The sequence below is a fragment of the Notamacropus eugenii genome, chromosome 2, assembly GCF_028372415.1.
Source record: "Notamacropus eugenii isolate mMacEug1 chromosome 2, mMacEug1.pri_v2, whole genome shotgun sequence".
Taxonomy (NCBI): Eukaryota; Metazoa; Chordata; class Mammalia; order Diprotodontia; family Macropodidae; genus Notamacropus; species Notamacropus eugenii.
Window position 1 is genome coordinate 254,493,061 of NC_092873.1, and position 22,616 is coordinate 254,515,676.

The 22,616-nt window shown below is 38.4% G+C and overlaps 1 protein-coding gene and 1 pseudogene across 14 annotated transcripts in view; both read left to right on the top strand.

Annotated features, from left to right (window-relative positions):
* The window catches only part of MAP3K4 (mitogen-activated protein kinase kinase kinase 4), a 154,944-nt gene that overhangs the window by 66,182 nt on the left and 66,146 nt on the right, over positions 1 to 22,616 (top strand). For 9 of the 14 annotated variants that reach the window (XM_072637688.1, XM_072637695.1, XM_072637689.1 and 6 more), the window contains exon 3: positions 22,058 to 22,102. The exons of the other annotated variants lie outside the window; for them this stretch is intronic. In XM_072637688.1, coding sequence (XP_072493789.1) covers positions 22,058 to 22,102 — 45 coding nt within the window. The remainder of the gene's footprint in view (positions 1 to 22,057; positions 22,103 to 22,616) is intronic. 14 annotated transcript variants of the gene reach the window in all.
* Positions 524 to 22,102, top strand: LOC140530427 (uncharacterized; annotated as a pseudogene).

Genomic DNA, 22,616 nt, shown 5'->3' on the forward strand with positions numbered 1-22,616 from the left:
CTTGGGAGATTGTTAAGGGAGGTCCTGGTACAGGTTATCAGAGAGATTGTAGAATGTCCTTGTAACAGTTAATATAAAAGTGTTTTAGATTAATGAAAGGCAGCTGACTAAGAGAAAGGTTTAAGGGGGAAGACAGCTGTTCTCTGATACCATGTAGTATACCACAGTGACAAAAACTGAGCCATTCAGCCAGTAGTTTTTTTGTAAGCCCTGTAATATTTTTATTTGGAAATTTTCAAAAGGAAAACAATGTAGGCATAGATGATACTTTGAAATTAGATCTAACAGAATGGATGGATCAATGAATGAAAAAGCATTTATTACTTTCATTGTGTTTAGTGCTGGGAATACAAACAAGAAAAAAACATTCTCTGCTTTCAAGAAGCTAAGAATTAAATTGGTGGAGACAGTGCATAAGACTTGAGCTATAATATGGTAGGTTGAAAGACCCAGAATTCTTAATAGCACAGTAGCAGTTCAGATGTCAAGGCCTGGAAGTCTTAAGGGTATACCAGCAGGTGAAATGACTGCACAGGAGTATGGCAAGTGTAGCAGCAGGGTAGATGGCAAGACCTGGAGGACTTTAGGATGCAGTGGAAGGACGGATGGTGAGTTCTGATGGTCCTCCATCTCATTGGAATGCTTGTAGTTCATCCAAATGGGATGAAGACATTTTCATGTCATGCATCCTATTGAGCCATCTCATGTGGTCTGGGTAACCTGTGGACTGTTGAGATAGTGCTGAATGTTAACAGATAGATTCCCTATTTCCTTTCATTCATCATTTGGATAGAATGTGCGTGTAGTCTACAGTATTCTGCCAGTGATAATTTCTGTATAAGAAATATCATAAAAATATCTAGAAGATGTATAAGCAGAAAACAACAGCTAATTATGTAGCAGGAGCAAACAGTAATGGATAGGCTCAGACTGTGTCCTGAGTATCACTACATTGGTAACAATAGATGTTTTAGAAAACCTTTCACCATTTACACATATATAGCATCAAGGGGGAAGAAGGGGAAATTTTAGTAGCCCTAATAAAGGAATTATCAGAAAGGAAAAAAAAGAAGAAAAATAGAGAACAGAAGCCAGAAACTTAGTCTTTTCTGCCGTGCTTTAGAGGGCCTAAATCTCAGGTCTCAGTCTAGTTCATTTAGTAAGTCATACTAAATCTTTGTACTTCATGATAGATCTTCTGATGCAAGGTAGTGATAATGAGCTGAAACAGCACCAGAAATATCAGGGCTACAGCACAGATGATGACACCTTCAGCATAGTCAACAATCTTCATCGTGTATCTGTAGTAAAATGGTTAAAAGGTCATGAGTCTCTTGTATGCAACCTGTCCCAGGATCTCAGTTGATACTGATACTGCCACCCACACTGTGTTTCCTAGTTTCTCTACCAAAACCTTTCCTCTATGAGATCCTTATCAGGGGGATGATACCAAATCTTTGCCCCCCCATAGAAGCATTTGCCTCCTTCCAGAGGGCTTCATCAGGCATTCAGAATTACCCCCAGATTGGCATTTGACCCACTCTTTTACCTCTGTAATTCTTGTGGTGGCTCTGGTATGTTGATTTAATTCAGTGGAGAGCATATGTTATTTTCTGATGGATGCTAACATGATCCTTAAACAACTTTATTCAGTGGGAAGCATTGGCAAAATTCTTCAGTAGTCCTAATCTCAAAGGAGAGAATCTGATTGTCTAATCCTTTTCACTCCAGGCTTCAAACCACTTGGCCAACCATTGCCTAGGAATCAGTGTAGATGAATCTTCTACCCTACCCCTTTAAAGTTTCTCATATGCCAGCCATGCATTCTGCAGGTCAGTCCACTGTGAGCCCTTGCCACAACCCCTATTCCCTAAAGTATGTATCCCCTCTTACTGGTTTAGTGGCTGCTGAAGCACATTTTGCATATTCTTCTCTTATAGTGTGAAAGAAAAATCATTGGGTCCCATTGAACTAATGGAGGCAGCAGGGTTCCAGGACCTAGTCTGGAGGGCTCAATTCTAGCTGAGTACTCCCCAAAACTTGACCAAACAGGCTGATTCTTGTATTTTTTTAGGTTTGATTTCCCTCATTTGTTCCTCATCTAATGTAGGTTTTGAGGCACCATTGTCTGTCTGGCCTTGTCAACATTATATCATTAATGTAGTGTTGCACATCAGCGTCCCCCAAAAGGGGAAGTCTTTCATAAGTAATCCTGAGGAAGGACTATAAAAGCCAACTGGACTTCTTCCCAGGTGGAAGCAAACTTCCCTTGACTAATCTTACCCACAGGAACAGTAATAGCAACAACAGTAATAGCTTTTATATAGTGCTTTAAGGTTTACAGAAAGCATTATACATATTATCTCTTTTTTCCACCCAAAAACCCTGGGGAGCATATGCTATTATCCCCATTTTTATAGATGAAAATGAGGCAGATGGGGCAAGTGACTTGTCCTGGTTCATATACAAATTGAATATGAATGCAAATTTGAACTCAGATCTTTCTGATGCCAGGTCCAGTACTCTATTCACTGATCATCTACTAGTCTCACAAAAAAAGTATCAATAGCCCCATATCATTCACCGTGGTTGTCTCTACAACACTGACAAGTTTGAGAATGGCAATAATGATTTTGTGCAGTTCCCTTGGTCTACTATCCTCTGCACCAGGTGCCATCTGCCTTCCTAATGGGCAACACAAGGTTGTTCTAAGGGCCTGACTGAGACTAGTTTTGTTGATGTTCAGAACCCTTACTCACCTGTACACTGAGTGTAACAGTGCTCATCAGAATTCAATTACTCACCTGTACACTGAGTGTAACAGTGCTCATCAGAATTCAATTAGCATACCATATATGTGAATTTGATATTGCTTCATCTTTAGCAAGAATATTATGTCACAAGATTGTTATGAATTCCACTTCCTTTTAAACCAGTCAGACTTTAAAAGCACGGCATACTGGAAAGATCATTTGGCTATGAGTCAGAAAACCTGCATTCTAATCCTGGCTCTTAATATTTACTAGCCATGTGACTTTGGATAAGTCAGATAACACCTGATGTTTAGTATCTTCATTTCTCAAATTGTAGGTTGGATTCAGTGATACACAAAATCCTTTTATACTCTAATTGAATGATCTGTTGTTTGTGGCTTATTAACTTGTTTTTAGGCTGACTGTGAAGAACTTAATATTTCATTGACTTGTGGAAGAAAGGAGAATTTAAAGTGATATGGCTTTATATTGAAAGATGACTTGATAAAGCTCATGCATAACCTACCTTTTAGGGGAAATTAGAAATTTCAATTATCAAAAATTCTTAGCATGCATTAGAAAAAGTATTTATGGGGTGGGGTGGAGCCAAGATGGCGGAGTAGAAAGACACACATATGCTCGCTCTCCCCCCACAGCCCATAAAATACCTGTAAAGAAAGACTCAACAAATTCTAGAGCAGCAAAAATGGAGAACAACAGAGTGGAGATTGCCAGCCCAGAGTGACCTGAAAGGGTGACGGGAAATGACTTTTGCACCGGATGCAGAGTGGAGCCCAGTCCAGCTTTGGCCACACAGCGTGGCTCTGGGAGGAGGACTGAGCAGGTCTGGGGGCGGAATCTCTAGTTGCTGAATCTCTAGTCACGGAATCCCCAGTCGCAGTAGCAGTGGTTTGGTTCGCAGATCCCTCAACCCACAGGCACCAAAGGTCAGTGACAGGGTTCTCAGCTGGCCTAGAAGGAAGAAGGGCCTTCCCATAGCCCCAGCCTCAGGCAGCGGCCCGTAGAGGCCACATCAGGCAGGAGGCAGCAGTTCCCACAGCAGCCCCTACAGCCTCTCGCATCCGTTGTTGGATCGTAAAACCCCTGGGGCCCTGTGTAGAGGCCCTGCCCCCATCTAATTCCTAAGGAATTTGAGCAGCTGATCTTTATTTTACACTGAATGGCGGCTCTGCCCCTGCAGCTTATTTGAATCTCAGCCCCCAGTGCTGGCTTGGCATAACTGGAGGCGAGGTGGTTGTGAAGAAGAAACTCTGCTGAGATTCTGGGCACGAAATTCTCTGCCTGCTCCCAGACCAGTGTACACGCTTGATTGTGCCACCTTGGAGGAACTGAGATCTCACAGATCCCCAGAGTATACCCTACTTTTGACAAAGGACCCCAAAATCAAGTAACTCGTTGGGAAAATGCCCAAAAAAGGGAAAAAAAATAAGATTATAGAAGGTTAATTTCTTGGTGAACAGATATCTTCTCCCATCCTTTCAGATGAGGAAGGACAATGCTTACCATCAGGGAAAGACACAAAAGTCAAGGCTTCTGTATCCCAAATATTCAAAATAAATATTCAGTGGTCTCAGGCCATGGAAGAGCTCAAAAAGGATTTTGAAAATCAAGTAAGAGGGGTGGAGGAAAAATTGGGAAGAGAAATGAGAGAGATGCAAGAAAATCATGAAAAGCGGGTCAACACCTTTCTAAAGGAGACCCCAAAAAATGCTGAAGAAAATAATACCTTGAAAAATAGGCTAACTCAACTGGCAAAAGAAGTTCAAAAAGCCAATGAGGAGAAGAATGCTTTAAAAAGCAGAATTAGCCAAATGGAAAAGGAGGTCCAAAAGGTCACTGAAGAAAATAGTTCTTTCAAAATTAGAATGGAACAGATGGAAGCTGATGACTTTATGAGAAGCCAAGAAATCACAAAACAAAACCAAAAGAATGAAAAAATGGAAAATTATGTGAAATATCTCATTGGAAAAACAACTGACCTGGAAAATAGGTCCAGGAGAGACAATTTAAAAATTATGGGACTACCTGAAAGCCTTGATCAAAAAAAGAGCCTAGACATCATCTTTCATGAAATTATCAAGGAAAACTACCCTGATATTCTAGAACCAGGGGGCAAAATAAATATTGAAAGAATACACTACTCACCTCCTGAAAGAGATCCAAAAAAAGAAACTCCTAGGAACATTGTGGCCAAATTCCAGAGTTCCCAGGTCAAGGAGAAAATATTGCAAGCAGCTAGAAAGAAACAATTCAAGTACTGTGGAAATACAATCAGGATAACACAAGATCTAGCAGCTTCTACATTAAGGGATAGAAGGGCATGGAATATGATATTCCAGAAGTCAAGGGAACTAGTACTAAAACCAAGAATCACCTACCCAGCAAAACTGAGTATAATACTTCAGGGGAAAAAATGGTCTTTCGATGAAATAGGACTTTGAAGCATTCTTGATGAAAAGACCAGAGCTGAAAAGAAAATTCAGCTTTCAAACACAAGAATGAAGAGAAGCATGAAAAGGTAAATAGGAAAGAGAAATCATAAGGGACTTACTGAAGTTGAACTGTTTACATTCCTACATGGAAAGACAATATTTGTAACTCTTGAAACTTTTTTCTAGTATCTGGGTAGTTGGTGGGATTACACACACACACACACACACACACACACACACACAGAGCATAGGATGAATTGTATAGGATGAAGTCATATCTTAAAAAAATGAAATTAAGGGGTGAGAGAGAAATATATTGGGAGGTGGAAGGGAGAAATAGAATCGGGCAAATTATCTCCCATAAAAGAAGCAAGTAAAATACTTTTCAGTGGAGGGAAAAAGGGGGTGATGAGAGAAAAAATATGAAGCGTACTCTCACATTTGAAGGAATAAAATGCACACTCATTTTGGTATGAAAACCTATCTTACAATACAGGAAAGTGGGGGAGAAGGGGATAAGCAGGGTGGGGGGGATGATGGGAGGGAGGGCAATGGGAGGAGGGAGCAATCAAGTCAACACTCTTGGGGAGGGACAGGATCAAAAGAGAGAATAGAAGCAATGGGGGGCAGGATAGGATGGAGGGAAATATAGTTAGTCTTACACAACATGACTATTATGGAAGTCATTTGCAAAACTACACAGTTATGGCCTATGTTGAATTGCTTGCCTTCCCAATGGGGATGGGTGGGGAGGGAGAGAGGAAGAGAAGTTGGAACTCAAAGTTTTAGGAACAACTGTTGAGTATTGTTCTTATATACAACTAGGAAACAAGAAATACAGGTAATGGGATATAGAAATTTATCTTGCCCTACAGGACAAAAGAGAAGATGGGAATAAGGGAAGGGAGGGATATTAGAAGGGAGGGTAGATTGGTGATAGGGGTAATTAGAATGCTCAGCGTTTTGGGGTAGGGGAGAAATGGGGAGAAAATTTGGAACCCAAAATTTTGTGGAAATGAATGTTGAAAACTTAAATAAATAAATTAAAAAAAAAAAAGAAAAAGTATTTACATTAAAATCGCTTGTCCTAAGCTCTGTTGCCTAAATTATGCCTTTGTTTCATAACTATTCTTCTATTTCAAACCCTTGTGAACTTTTCTTAAAACAAATAAGAGATTCAGGATAATATAATTGAATTCACATACAACAGCATCTCCCTGATCGAGACAAGTAAGTTAAAATACATGATTAGAAACTTTTTAAAAAGTAGAAGCTAAAGAAATATAAATTCCTAGCTAAAATCACTGCCTGTAGGGCTACTGTAATTCAATTGATGTATATGTTATGTTAAATTGAATTTGTTTTATATCTCCAACTTGAGTAATTCTTGATGAGATTTAACCTTTTTTTTTTTTTTTTTTTTAAATCTTAGTGCTTTGTGCTATGTGGAGTAATTAAGTTTCTAGGGAAAAAAAATCAGAAATGTCATATTGTTCCAAAACCAGATTACATTAAATATGGGTTATACCTATGAAATTTATTTGAAAAGAAAAAATATACACAGCATATTGAAAATTCTAAGTAAGGGCTTTCAGGTTTTCTTGAAGATAAATTTTTTTGTGGAAAAGAGCAGCCTAAGTTTGCCTCTAAAGATTCCAAAACTAGATTTACTGAAAGGAAACATCTTTTTTAGAAAAAAAAAATCAGTTATGACTGCCATTAGTATTCCAAATTTAGACAGAATGACTTGCTGTTCATGATTTGAACTTAGTGGAAAGTGGCTTGGCATTATTTGATTTAAAGATTTGAAACATAGTTTCTTGGTAGAATAGCTCTTTGTTGCATCAACTAGCCTGGTTTAATATTTTGATGAACGTGCTGGTAGAGATCATCTTAATAGAAAGAATTGAATTACTGTAATATTACTTTTTGGTGGAGGGTACTTCTGAAAATTCTAACTACTAAGATCGGAACTAAAGTGTTATCCCAATTTAAGAACTGTATGTATGGCTTACATGAGATAATTTTAATTTTTTTTTTTTTGTTCTTAAATGAATTCCTAGTCTTATTTTTGTAAGATTTTAGGTGGTTTGCTACCTATTTTGGGCTTGACAGTTTAAGGTCATGTTGCTATGGTATATGTCACATCATTTGAATAGAATGTATTACAACCAAATAATTTTGATTAAGGTGATTAAGCTCATTACATGTCTGAAGTGTGATTTGGTAGCTAGAAAAAGTTGTGTATGATCTTAAACTATATTAAGAGAAATATGACATGCAGGAATAGGTAAGTGATAGTGCGATTACCTTGGTCAGACAGTATCCAAAGTATTATCTTGTTCAGATCTGGCTGTAACAGTTAGGAAGGATGTTAACAAGCTCAAGAGCATATTTGTTTAAAGAGTTCAACAGCAGGGTGGATGGTAAGGTCCAGGAGCTCTTAGTTTATATCAGCAAGGTTGATGGTAGTGCTTGGGGGTCTGGAGAGTAGAGTGATAGGGCAGGGCAGAGATGATAAAGCCTGGAGGACCTTAGGGTGAAGTGGTAGGGCATATGGCAAGATCTGGTAATACTCAGTCTCAAAACAAGAATTATACTTGGTGACTCCCTACTAAACTAAGGGGTGTGCCCTGTTACTCCTCCTTTCCAGTAGCCACTTTGAGGCCCAAAAAGGGAATTTTGCTCTGAATTTTGGTGGATTGGGAGTGGGGAAAAGGATGGGACTTAGAATTATTCTCCTTGGCTCCAAAAGAAAAATTTAGGAATAACAGGTACAAGTTGTAGAGAGACAAATTAGTCTTGTAGTACGGAAAAACTTCTTAACAATTAGAGCTATTCTAGAGTAGAATGGGCTACGTAAGGAATGGAATCCAATGCTCTTGTTGGAAATCATAAAGCAAAATCTGGTTGATCACATCTGGTTATGTGTTTTTGTAAGTATTCTTTTCCTGATAGGGGTTGGTCCTCTCTGAGGTACCTTCCAACTCTAGGATTCTCTAATTCTTTATGACCCTGCAAGGAGATAGGTAGACTAATTGTGCAGTAAGAATTTTTATTGGCTAACACCATATAGTCCAAATGGACCCTTGTGTCTCCTGTGATGTTATAAGAATTAAATAGTCTTACATTGACTGTGTCCTTTAAGGAGCATTTATGGGAAAAACCTGGACAAGAATCAGATAGGAAGAAAAGTCCTAAAGGAGTTGTGATCTGGTTGGAAGGGAATACTCACATTGGGGAAATGCATCAAAATGGCCCATGGGAAAAAGAACACTAATGCATGGGGAGCAGGGTGACTATAGGAGTTGACTAATTTCAGATTTGTCTTAAATCAACTCTATTCTTTGTAACTAACTACTTTGTTTCATTGTATAGCTTTTTTACACATCAATTTTTGACATTTACTAAGGGTATTTGGGAAAGTTGTTAAAGTAACTATCTTTTACTTTTAACTGTAATAGAAAATCCTAGATAATTTATATTTATTATCAATTTGAGTGATCAGTTCTTCCTTAGTCATACTTAAGTTGTTATGAACTAGTTTTTGTGGTACAGTGAGCAGAGCTTGTCATGCAAGGCATTCTGTACATCTTAGTTCTAAGACTTAGTAATTTAGCTTATCTTTTTCAAAATTTATATTTGCCCTTAAAGAGCTTATGTTATAATGGGGGAAGACAACATATAAAAGGAAGTAGTAAAGAGGTTGAGAGGGAAGAAGGTGGCTAGAAGTTTGAGAAATCGCAAAATAGTTCAGCCAGGTGAGAAATAAGGAGCTCCCCTATATATACATACATACACAAAATATATACAACAAAAATACAAGGTGGTTGGAAAGGGCTCTAGAACCTGGGAGGATCAGGGTCATTCTCTTTCTTCATTATATGCCCTAATTATATCCCACTCACAAAAATGGCTATTCCAAACGGAACTTTGCCTCATACTAGGAACACTCCTCTCCTGGTTCTCCTACCACTTATCTGAACCACTCCTTCTCAGTCTCCTTTGCTGGATCCTCCTCCATAACTAATCATAGGTGTCCTTCAGGGTTTTGTCCCAGGTCCTCTTCTCCTTCTAAAGTAGTAACTTTACTTGGTGATCTCATCACTTTCCATGGATTCAATTATCATCTCTATGTTGATAATTCTGAAATTTACTTGTCCAGCCCCAGCTTCTCTGCTCATTGTCCAGTTTTGCATCACTAGCTGTTTTTCAGACATCTTGAACTAGATATCTAGTAGACATCTTTATCCTCAACATATCTAAAATGTAATTCATAGTCTGTCCCTCTAAAACTTTCTCCTCCTTCCAACATTCTTCTTTGGCTCAAAACCTAGGAGTCACTCTCATCTACTCACTCTCTTACCCCCTATATCCAGTCTCTTGCCAAGACGTCAGTTTCACCTTTGCAACACCTCTCGGTTATACCCCCATTCTTTCCTGACACTGGCACTACCCTTGTGCTGGCCATCACCTCACACATGAACTATTGCAATAGTCTGATGGTAGGTCTGCCTGCCTCAGATCTCTTCCTACTCCAATTCATTTTCCAGCCACCAAAAGTAATTTTCCTAAAACGCAGGTCCAATCATGTCACCTTTACTCCATAAACTCCAGGGGCTCCCTGCTGCCTGCAGAAGCACATGAGCAGTACTCTGTTCGGCATTTCATAACCTAGCCTCCTCTTGCCTTTCCAGTCTTCTTACACTTTAGTCCCCAAGATATGTTCTTTCATCCAGTGACATTGATTTTCTGGCTGTTCATGAGCAGGCACTCCATCTCTCAGGCTCCAGGCATTTTCTCTGTCTGCCCTCCATGCCTGGAATGCTTGCCCTCTTTATCTCTGCCTTCTGGCTTCTGTGCCTTCCTTCCAGCTAAAATCCCATCTTTTACATGAGGCCTTTCTAACCTGTCTTAATTCTGATGCCTTCCTGCTTTTAAAATGGACTGTCTTTTGTCTCTTTTTGCATCATAGGGCTTAGCACAGTGCCTGACACGTAGTAGGTGCTTAATAAATATTTATTGGTTAATTAACTGATACTTCATGAAAAAAGTTGGGGCCATTTGCAGTAAACTTTCTATCTGACACCAAATATCTCTCCTTGCTATTTCCTCTTTCATAAGAAGATGGTCATCCTGACCCAGGCCAGTTCCTCTACAAACAACTTTGAGCCCCTCCTCTCTCATATTCTTTTAGTACATAACCTCTATCATCCCCACTCTCTTATCTTCAATCTTCTCATGTTTAGTGGTTTCTCATTCTCCTTTGCTGATTCTTCATATATGTCACACTCATTTACCCTGGGTTTCCTTCAAGTCTGTCCTGGGCCTCCTTTTTTTCCCTTATGCTGTATTATTTAAGAGCTCATTAGCTCTGCTGGATTCAGTTAACTCTATGCTTATGATTCTCATATCTCTGTCCTAACTCAGTCTCTTGTTCAGTCTCTTGCTGTGATTTTGCTTTTTGGTCATCTTGAATTGGATGTCGTAAAGCCTTCTCAAACTCAAAATTTCCAAAACTAAACTCACACCGCTTTCCCTCTCCCCCATCTTTCCCTCTCCCCCATCTTTCCAACTTTCCAGTTACTCTCTACAGTGAGGGAGAAGATATATTTAATTATTTTTTTAAGGCATTCTTCTTCTCACTGGCTTTTTGGACCTCTTTTAAGATTTGGGTTAGTGTTATTTTTAAAAGATGTTATTTTCTTCAGCATTTTTTTTGAGTCTCCTTTAGCAAGCTGTTGATTTGCTTTTCATGATTTTCTTGCATCACTTTCATTTCTCTTCCCAGTTTTTCCTCCACCTCTTTTTCTTGATTTTCAAAATCCTTTTTGAGCTCTTCCATGGCCTGAGACTATTACATATTTTTTTGGGGGGCTTTGGATTTAGGAGCTTTGATCTTGCTGTTTTCCTCCAGCTGTATGCTTTGACCTTCCTCTCTCTGGTTACTTATTCCTCCTCATCTGAAAGGATGGAAGAAAATAATTTTTCACCAAGAAAATAACCTTCTATAATCTGATTTTTTTCCCCCTTTTTTGGGCATTTTCCCAGCCAATTGCTTGACTTTTGAGTCCTTTGTTAAGTGGAGGGTATACTACCCCAGGCTTCAGAGGTTTTGTGCAGTTGTTCTCTGAGATATCTCTAGGGACCTATAAGTTTTCAGTTCCTCCGAAGTGGCATAGTCAAGGGAGAGGTATTTACTCTTCTTCTGGCGTGCGCTCCCGTCTGTAAGCAACCACAAGCACTCTTTATTGCCCTGAAATTGTGAGTAGGATTCCCTCTCCACAGGCGCCACCAGCTCCTCCACACCAGCGCTCCTTCTCACCCTAGGACTGCCACTCAGGACTGAGACCCAGATCAGCAGCTTGATTTCCCCAAGGTCTGTAGGCTTAGAGCTCCAGAAGTGGCCGCTGCTGCCTGGGGCTGGGGCTGGACCATTCTCTTCTCTCGCTCAGGTAAAAGACCTTTCTCATTGACCTTTGAAGCTGTCTTTGGTGTTGATGGGTTAAGAAATCTGGAAACCACCCGTAGCTACCTGTGATTCAGCACCCTGAAACCTGCTCCAGTCCCATCTGTGCTGGGTAGCCTGTGCTGGACTCTGCTCAGTTCTGAGCCCAGCGTGATAGATGCTTCCGGTTTTCCTTCCAGGTTGTCTTGGGCTGGAAATCTGTTTCACTCTGTCTTTTTGTGGCTTCTGCTGCTCTAGAATTTGTTTACTGTCATTGTTTATAGATGTTTTAAGGGCTTTGGGAGGAGGACTTAAGCAGATCTGTGCTTCTACTGTGCCATCTTGGCTCCGCCTCCAGCTGATTATTTAATTGTCTTTTGTAGAATATTCATTGTTTTGTTTTGTTTTTTCATTTACTCAGTCTGACTTTCTGGGCCTATGTATTCAATCCTCCTTTCTCTCCTTAGCTCTGGTCTTGACTCACTGACTGCCTGTTATTAGGCATTTGAAATTCAGCTTCCCTATACAGAATGCATTATCTCTCAGATCCTCTCCTCTTTCGTTCTCCACTATTATGGTTGAAGGTACCACCATCCCCATCCAGTCACCCAGGTTTTCAACCTCATTTTTATGCTCAACTCTTCACTCTCACTTAACCCTACATCTCTAGTCTGTTGCCAAATCTTATTGTTTTCTGCCTTCTCAGCATCTCTCCTTCATCTCCTTACTTGGTCACAATACTAGGTCTGGTCCTTATTACCTTGTGTCTGAAGTATTGCAATAAAATCCTTCCAAATGTTCTTACCTAAAGTCTCTCCACTTCAATCTGGCCATCACTTAACTGCCAAGGTGACATTTCCAAAGTCTGTTTGACATTGTAACTTCCACTGCCCCCTATACAGGAAATTAAGGTTTGATAAAATTTACTTCCCTGCAAAAGCTGTACAATTCAGCTACATTGACCTTTATGTTGTTTTTAGTGTATGGCATGCCCTCTGAGGTTTCCATTCTTTTGTACTGGCTGTTCTACAGGTTTGGAGTGTTTTCCTTCCTCACCTCTACTTTTGCCTCCCTGGCTTCCTTCAAGACTTAGGTCAAGTGCCACACACTTCCCCATATTGCTTGTGAGAGTATCTTCCATATATTGTTTATTTCCAGTCAATTAAAAAACATTTATTACATGCCTACTATGTGCCTGGCACTATGCTAAGCACTAGGGGTACAAAAAAAAAAGCAAAAGACAATCCCTGACCTTAAGGAGCTTATAGTCTAATGGACTCCAGTAATTTACAGGATTTTCTCTCATATTAAAAATCCATGCTTTTTGACAACAGGGGAATTTTTTTGTCTTTCTTTGTGTCCACAGAACTAAGCATAGTGCCAGGAAGTACTTAATAAATGCTTGTTGACATTATTTGACTTTATAAAAAAATCAGTAATTCATTAAATATTTATTAAATCTTCATTAAGTCAAAAGTACTAATCTAAGTTTTTTCCCCTGACATTTCTATTTCATTGGTTTAGGGAAATCCCATTGAGGAAATATCCTCTACTAATACAGATCAGCACATGCTCCTCAGTTTATAATCTTAGAGTTGCTTGAGGCAGTAAGAAATTTAAGTGGCTTATAGTCAATTGGTTTGTATCTGAGGCTTTTCAACTTGTTTTGACTCTAATGCCAACTCTCTACTAATATCACTGTGGCAGTCTGATGATACAGAAATAAAATATGCCATAGTCACTGAAACAATATAGTGTAATGCATAGAATAATGTAATTGGAGTCAGGAGAAACCTAGGTTTAAATCTTGTCGCCTAGTATTAGTCATTTGACTATGGATCTGTGTCAGACTCAGGTCAATCTAGCAATATAAACTAGAAATTAAGGATTATAACAGAATGTTTTAAAAACTATATATTATGGAAATCTTAAAGAATATACTTATTTTTTCAGCCTCATTTATATGCTTTGTAAAACTTGTTCAATAATAAACATCTTTTATAAATCATAATAAAAAATTATTTATAAAATAAGTAAAATAAAAGAGACTAATTGAAGATTAAATAATGTTATCTTAAGTAATGAATAGATTAAAGACCAAATAATGGAAATAATAAAAAAATTATTGAAGAAAATTTTAGTAGTGAAGCAGAATTTATTCATTATGGCTAACACAGTCCTTGAGAAAATTTATATCTCTGGACACTTAGGTTAACAAAAGAAAGTCATGCAAGTTCTGATGTATTCAGTATGCAGCTTATAAAAACAAACTCCTACTCTTGTCTCGTTTTCCCCAGACTCCTTGCTTCTTGCCTGGCTTCCTCATGTGCCCTTAATCCCACCTTTTCTAACAGATGGCATTCTAAGTCATCCTTTTTGTTCCTGAGTCTTCAACAATCTTCCTTCAGCTGGTCACTTCTTTACTAACTTTAAACATGCCTATTTCTCTTTCAACAGCAGCAGAAATCTTTACTACACTGTAATGTTCTGAAACATTCCTCCTATTTTTTTTCTTCCCTTTCTTGGTGAAACTTCTTGAAAAAGCTATCTGCACTTACTACCTATACATTCTCTGCACTCCTCAACTCTCTACAGTATGGCTTGTGATCTCCTTAGTCAACTGAAACTGCTGTCTTCAGAGTTAGTGATTTCTTAATTGCCAGGTTTGGTGGTCTTTTCTCATTCTTCATCTTTCTTGACCTGTCCTACTGCATTTGACACCATTGATACCACCTTGTTTCCTAGATAATCTCCTCTGGATTTTCACAACAGTTTTTTCTCCTATATGCCTCCTCCATGTCTGGCTACTCTTTCTTGGTCTTCTTTGCTGGCTTGTCATCTGTGTCATTCTGTCAAATTGGCTGTTCCCTACAGTTTGTCTTAGTCATTCTTACCCCTTCCCTTTGCATTCTCTTCCGTGGTTTTAAGTGTTATTTCTGGGTAGATGGTATAGCTGTATCTAAATAAATGTATGGATATGTACATATCCATCCTTGTTTTCTCTCTTGAACTTTCATATCACTAACTGCACATTTGAAATTTCAGATGGGAAGTTTGGAGACATCTTACATGTACTGTGTCTAAAGCTTTATTCATTATCTTTCCTCCTAAAAAACTCTTCCCTCACATAAAGTTCTCTATTTTTCTTGAAAGTGTCACTATCTTTCCAATCTCCTAGGTGCATAAACTTCAGATTATTTTTTAATCCTCGTTCTCACTCTAAAGTATCTAATCAGTTACTAAGTCTTCCTCTTTCTACCTTTTAAAACATTTTATACATTCAATCCCTTCTCTCCATCAGTATAGTTGCTCCCTCAGTTCAGGCCCTCATCAGTTCTTGCCTAGATTATTGCAGTGGCTTACAAATTGGTCTTCCTGTCTCAAGTTGTTTACCATATTAGTTCATCAATGCTATACATTACTTTCAAAATATTTTCCCCAAGGTTTGATCTGACCAGATGTCTGCTGTCAATCAACTCTAGTTGCTTCCTATTGCTTTTAGTATTGAATATAAACTCCTCTGTTTAGCTTTTAAAAACCCATTAAACAGTCCTCTACCTTTTGCCAAACTGACCTCTCTTAGGAAAAGAGTGCACAAGACACTGTCTCCTACCTCATTGCATTGACTTCTCACTTCCTGTCAAATGAATGATCACATCTTTTGCATCTGATCTCTTTTCTTTCTATTCAGATAGTTACCATCTTAGTTACATTGGCTGTCCCAGATGTCTGGAATGTACTCTGTCTTTATCTCTAACTCATAAAGCCCATCTCTTCCCTTAAGATGCAACTCAGACACTGTCTTATATATGAAACCTTTCCTGATCTCACTCCCATTCTGCTTCTTCCGTCCTTTAGTCACCTCCTTTCCAAACTACTTTGTTTTTAATTGTTCAGGAGCCTCCAGGTCCATAGCACTCTGCCTTGAGATACTATGAAGGACCCTAAAGATCTAGTGCTCAGGACCTCAGAGATCTAAGGAGACCTACCCCGGGAGGTTGACCAGCCAATGTAGAAATATAGCAGAAGCTGTAACCTGGCCTGGCTCCTGGCACAAAGCCCCAATTCAGGAATTAAAGTTGGAGAAAGATGAAATTTTTAAAAAACTACACCTTTATTAAATTAGATTAAAATTACTATAAATCTAGAGATTGTCTGAAAGAAGGAGATAGTAGCCCAGTCTGGGGCTGGTGCTTGGGGCCCTGGGAACAGTCCTGCCTAGTGGGGGTAGCTCTGGCTGATGTTCTGAGGATTGAGGTCTGCATCATTTCATCCTGGCCTCTTTCCCCAGGGAGGTCAGGAAGGGCCATATGACATCAAGGCACCTCCCCGCTGGGGCCTATAGGGGTCAATGACCTTCAAGGACATGACCATGAATTTCACCTGGGAGGAGTGGGGGGCACCTGGGCTCTGACCAGAAGGAGCTGTACTGGAATGTGATGCTGGAGAACTATGGGAACCTGGTCTGCTTGGGTCTTGCTGTTCCTAGTCCAGACATCATCTGCCAGTTGGAAAGAGGAGAAGGACCTTGAATACCGGAGGGAGACATCCTAGAAAGCAGACATACAGATTGGCAACGGCTCCTTGTTTTTCTGTGTGGTTTCCCAAAGCTGAGCCTTGCTATTGAAGAATTACTTCAGGAAGGACTAACAGGGCATGATCCCTGTGACTGCAGGATGGGAGAAATCTGGAAACTTGATACCATTTTAGAGAAACTGCAGGACAGGGAGGAGAAGGGTCTCCATAAATTGGATATACTTAAAAAGGGAAAGTATAATGAACATTGGAAGCCCTCTGGTGATAAATTTGGCTTTACTGAGTATCATACATTTCATACAGCAAAGAAATCATATGAATGTCATGAATGCAGGAAGGCCTTCTGAAGGCATTCACAGCTTGCTGAACATCAGCTAATTCATAAATGAATGTAATGTATGTGGGAAGACCTTCTGCCAAAATTCACAGCTTACTCTACATCAGACAGTTCATGCTGGAGGGAAACCTTATGGATGCAGTGAATTTGGGAAGTTCTTCTGCCTTAGCACACAGCTTATTCAATATCAGAGAATTCATACTGGAGAGAAACCTTATGATTGTAATGAATGTGGCAAGGCCTTCCGTCAGAGCACAAAACTTACTCAACATAAGAGAATTCATTCTCAAGAGAGAGCTTCTGAATATAATGACTGTGGGAAGTCCTTTTACCAAAAAACAGGACTCACTCAGCATCAGGGAATTCATAATGGAGAGAAACCTTCTGAATGTAAGGAATGTGGGAAGACCTTTTGCCAAAGTTCTCAGCTTACTCAACATCAGCGAATTCATACTGGAGAGAGAGAGCTTATTAATGTAATGAATGTGGTAAGGCCTTTTGCCACAGAACAGGATTCACTCAGCATCAGTGAATTCATAGTGGAGGAAAACCTTATGAACATCATCAGTGTGGGAAGACTTTCTGCCAGAGCTTATAACTTACTTGACATGAGAAAATTCATACTGGAGTAAAACTTTATGAATATAGTGAATGTAGAAAGGCCTTTACTCAAAGGGCAGATCTAAAACAACATAACTAACTTCATAACAGAGAGAAACCTTTTGAATACACTGAATGTAGTAAAGTCTTCAATCATAGGGCAGATCTTAAACAACACAACAGAATTCATACTGGAGAGAAACCTTTTGGTTGTAATGAATGTGGAAAGGCATTCACCTAATCACTGGTCTTGTAGTACATCAACGAATTCATACTGGAGAGAAACCATATGAATGTGGAAAGGCTTTCAGCCAGAGCCCACAACTTAATAGATATCAGAGAATTCATACTGAAGAGAAATAATATGAATGCAATGAATATGGGAAGATCTTTTGTCAGAGAGCTCACCTTACCCACCATCAGACAGTGCATACTGGAGACAAGCCTTTCAAATGTAATGAGTGTGGAAAAGCTTTTAAGAAAAGCAAGGACTTATTGGACATCAGGGAATTAATTCACACAGGAGAGAGAAATCTTATGAATGCAGTAAATATGAAAAGACCTTCTACCTGATCCTAAGACTTACTGAACATCAGAGAATTCACACTGGAGAGAAACCATATAGATGTGGGAAGGCCTTCACTGAGAGCACACAGCTTAACGGACTATAAAATCACTCTGTAAAGAAACCTTATAAATGCAGCAAATATGGGAAGGCCTTTAGCCAGAAAGTCCACCTTACTCAGACTGTTTATACTGATAAAGAAGCATTATGAATGTAATGAATGCAGAAAAAGTTTTAACCAAAGAGCAGGACTTAATGCACACCTGAGAATTCATGCTGAAGAGAAACTGTGCAGTGTTAATTAAGTTGTGAAGGCCTTCAGGCTGAAAGACAAATTCACATTGGAGAGAAGCTTAAAAAGGTGTGTGTTCATCTTTCGTTGCCATGCCATCAGAGAAATAATGACATGACTTGCTCTTAATTTTGTTTTGAGGGAGGGCTCACTTCTTCTCCAGAGTCATCTGAATTCAGTGACCAGATATTCATAAGGATGACTGGAGATGACCCAGGATGAGGCAATTGGGGTTAAGTGACTTGTGCAAAGTCACACAGCTAGTGAGTGTCAAGTGTCTGAGGTGAGATTTGAACTCAGGTCCTCCTGAGTCCTGCACTGGTGCTCTATCCACTGCACCACCTAGCTACCCCTAGCTTAAAAAAGGTAGAACCTTATTAAATATAATTGATATAAGAAAAAAAGAGGAGATATGTAAAAACTCTAAGCAAAGACTCAAAGGAAGAAATGTGTTTTCCACAAGGACTGCATAGATACCTTTAAAAGACATACCCCAAATATATAAATAAATAACATACCTAAAGGCAAGAAGTTAACAATAGTAACCATTCCAATTACATTTGGTAAATAAATATTTACTTAGCTTTTTGATAAATTACTTTTTGTTCTTTCTACCCCACTTTTTCCAGTTGATCAGGTTTTAAACTTGGTGTTATCCTTAACTCCTCACTCTTCTTCACTTTGTATATTGAAATCAATGATCACATCTCTTGCATTGATCACTTCTTTGTTCTCATAGTTACCGCTAGACTCTCACACTTCTCTCAGCATCATCTAGATTATTATTAAATGGTCTTCCTGACTCAAGTCTCTCATTTTAATGCATCCCCACCCTCTCTTTAATCTTTTTTTATTTTTTTAATTCTGAACTTAATTTCTAAAAAAGAACATTTCCATATATGTAACAGAACACAATTAGAGTATTGTATATGAAACTTTGGATCTCTTATTTTCCACTGCTTGTTTTTTAAAAGTATATAATATCATCTATTGCTTTCAGAACTGTGCCTGACCCCAATTAAAAACCAAGAAGATAGCAGGACAGTTTTTGAAAACTCTTGTAACATAAAAGTGTAGTCAAGCATGGCCATATCAAAAAATGTATATTACTTTTTTCTATACTTTGAGTGCTCTGTTACAAAGAAGATAAATAATACACTTCATCAGGTTCAGTGATCATTGCCTTCACAGAGATTCTTTAGTCTTTCTAAGTTGTTTATAATATTGTTGGCTTTTAAGAATCGTTCTGCTTCTAATTACTCTCCATCAATTCATTTTACTCAGAATTCTTTGAAATACTCTTTTTCATAGTTTCTTAGCATATAATAAAATAATACGTTTAGACAATTGAATGGATGCCCTCTTATATTTTAGGTTTGTTTTCCCTCTTTTCTCCCCTTTTATTCTGTCCTACAGTACATGGAAGTCTGTTTTCCTTGGGATTTTATCCTCCCTGATATTTTCCTCTCCCTTAATGCTCTACCATCATCCCTGCTTATTTCCCTACTGAATTTTATGTATTTTTACACTAAATTGTGTGTCTGTGTGTGTATGTGTTTAACCTTTCTTTGTCTATTTCACATGAGAATGATGTCCACATCCTCTATCCCCTTTTATGTTTGTATATTCTTATTATGAAATACTCAGTTCCACCCCTTTCTTACTTTCTAATTGTTTTACAACTCTCTTCTCTTTTTCTTAATTCAAACTCTCACAATGTAGTCTACCCCTAGGACCTCTGTTTTTCTTAGCCATTCAGCTTTTATTAAGTCCTTACTACTCTTTGTGCTAAGTGCTAGGGCTACAAAGAAAGGCAAAAGAGAAATCTTGCTCTCAGGGTGCTTACAATTTGATGATGGAAATAACATGTAAACAAATATGTATGGACAAGATAAATAAAAAAATAATCAACTGAGGGAAGACATTGGGATTAAAAGGGATTGTAGAAGGAGAGATTTTATCTGGTACTTGAGTGAAGCCAAGGAAGGCAGTAGGTGGAGATGAGGAGCATGAATATTCTTGGCATGGAGGGACAGCCAGTGAAAATGCCTGGAGCCTAGAGACAGATTCTCTTGTTGAAAGAACCATAAGGCCATTTTCAGCACATCAAATTATGTGGCGGGCTAAAAGGTGAAGGAAGATTGGAAGTGGCAGAGGGGCTAAGTTATAAGGAGCTTTGAATCCAGACAGAAGATTTTGTGTTTGCTTTTGGAGGTGATAGGCAGTTACTGGAGTTATTGATTGGGGGTAGTAGAGATGACATGGTTGGGCTTGCAATTTAGGAAAATCACTTTGGTGGCTGAATGGAGAATGGAGTGAAGTGGGGAGACTTTAGGCAGGCACACCCACCAAGAGGCTTTTGCAATAGGTCTAGAGTTTGAGAGAATGAGGGCCTGTACTAGAGTGCTGGCAGTGTCAGAGGAAAGAAGGGACCATATTGGAGAGATGTTGCAAAGATGAAATTGACTAGCCTTGAGAACAGATCAGATTTGGAATGTGAGAGATAATTGGGAGTTGAGAATGATTGCTAGGTTTCAAAAAGGAGAGACTAGGACATTGGTGGTGCTATTTTTGATAATAATGGAAAGTTTGGAAAGTGGGGGAGGTTTAGGGAGAAAAGATAAGGAGTTCAGTTTTGGACATGTTGAGTTTAAGATGTCTATTGGATATCCAGTTTGAGATATCTAACGGGCATTTGGAGATGCAGGAGCGAGTTCATCAGAGAAGTTAGGGTGGGATAAGGAGATTTGAAAATCATCAAAATAGAGGTGATAATTTGAATCTCTGGGAGGTAATGGGATCATTAAGTAGAGTAATATAGAGGGAGTAGAGAACACAGCCCAGGATAGAGCCCTGTGAAACACCCATGGCTTGACCCAAATGAAGATCCAACAAAAGAGACAGAGGAAAGTAGCCCAGATAGGTAGGAAGAGAATCAGGATAGAACAGTCTGCTAAACACTAGAGAGAGGAAAGCATCCAGGAGAAGAGGATGGTCAGCAGTGTCAGTTAAAGGCTGCCACTCCCTCAAGTGCTCCCACCCCCAAAAGGCGTTAGGATTCTGAAGGGACACTTGTTTAGTATCCATTTATTAAAATATTAACAGTGCATTCGTTTTATTTCCTCAAATTTAATTTCTAGGTTTCTCTTGATTCTTTTGTTTGTAGTTCAGAAGTCCTATTCAGCTATGATCTTTTCATCATAATTACTTTTAAAAAATCAGTTCTGCTTTATCTTATCACCTAAATGTTCGTTTTATTTTCAGTTTTATTTAGCTGTCTTTTGAATTCCAAAATTCCTTTTTTAGGACATGCTAGGGGTTTATTAATTTGTTGCTTTTTAAAATCAGCAAGTATTTATAAAACACCTCCTTTGTTCCAAGTATTGAGTTAAGTATTGGAGATACAGTGCAAAGAATGAAATCATCTCTGTTGGTAAGGAAATTATATTCCTATGGGAGAGACTATAAAAACATATGAAGAATAAATACAAACATATGTAAAAGATGCCTAGCTTTGCAGGTAAATTGTTCTTAGTTGTAAGTCAGTGTCTTTTGCTGTTGAAAAAGAATCTCCTCTGATTAGAAGTTGCCAGGTGATTCTGGCAGCAGTCCCTTGATATTCAGACTGCTTTCTGGATGCTTGCAGTGTTTTTTTCTTTGTTGTAGGACCTCTCAATTTTTACTGCAACATTCCTTGAACTTTTTTCCTTTTGTGGTTTCTTTCAGGAGGTGATAAGTAGATTCTTTTTATCTTCAATTTCCTCTTTGATTCCAATATAGATTTCTTGAAACATAATGTTCAAGGATGTTTTTAAGTTGTAGTTTTTCAAGAAATTCAATTCTCAAAATTATTTCTCTTTGACCTGCTTTCCAGGTCATTTGGTTTTGTTTTGTTTTTTAATATCAGATATCTTAAATTTTTTTTCAGTCTTTTGTTCTAATATTTCCTGTTGTCTCATGGAATAATTGATTTCTGTTTCATCTGTTCTAGTTTTCAGGGAGTCCATTACTTAGGTAAGGTTTACCACTTTCTCTTCTAAGCTATTTATTCTTCTTCCAATTATTTCCACCAGAGCTCTTATTTCATTGTGAACAGATCACTCAGCAGGGGCAGCAAGGTAAGCAGCATTGTATCAATTGAAGATCTTGCATCCTGTCAGCATTGAACTATGTCTTTAAATACCCATAATATAGAAGTAGGATGCAGAGATGCTGCTTATGAATGCTATACTGTTGTATTTAGGCAAGTTTCTAGCACCTGTCTAGTAGTCAATGATTTAAAAAGTAAGTAACCAAATCAAAATAAGTTAAACATTTTCTTTCTTGTCACCTGTTTTTTTTTAAGTTTTACAAAAATTAGTGAAATGTTGGTGAATCTTATGTCTGTTGTTTTGCATGCCTATATTTTCTTGCTTTAGTATATGGTACCTGTAATTTGAGATATAAAAAAAGGAAAGTTAGCTTGAAATCACTTAGTTAATATGGGAAAAAAGTATAAATGTATTATGCTTTATGAAAGATTAATCAAAGTGATAAAAGTTGACATTGTGGAAATTTTTGATAACTCATTAATTTCCACCTAATTTTCATAATCTAGAAATTTGAAGTAATATATAAAAGGGCAGGAAATTG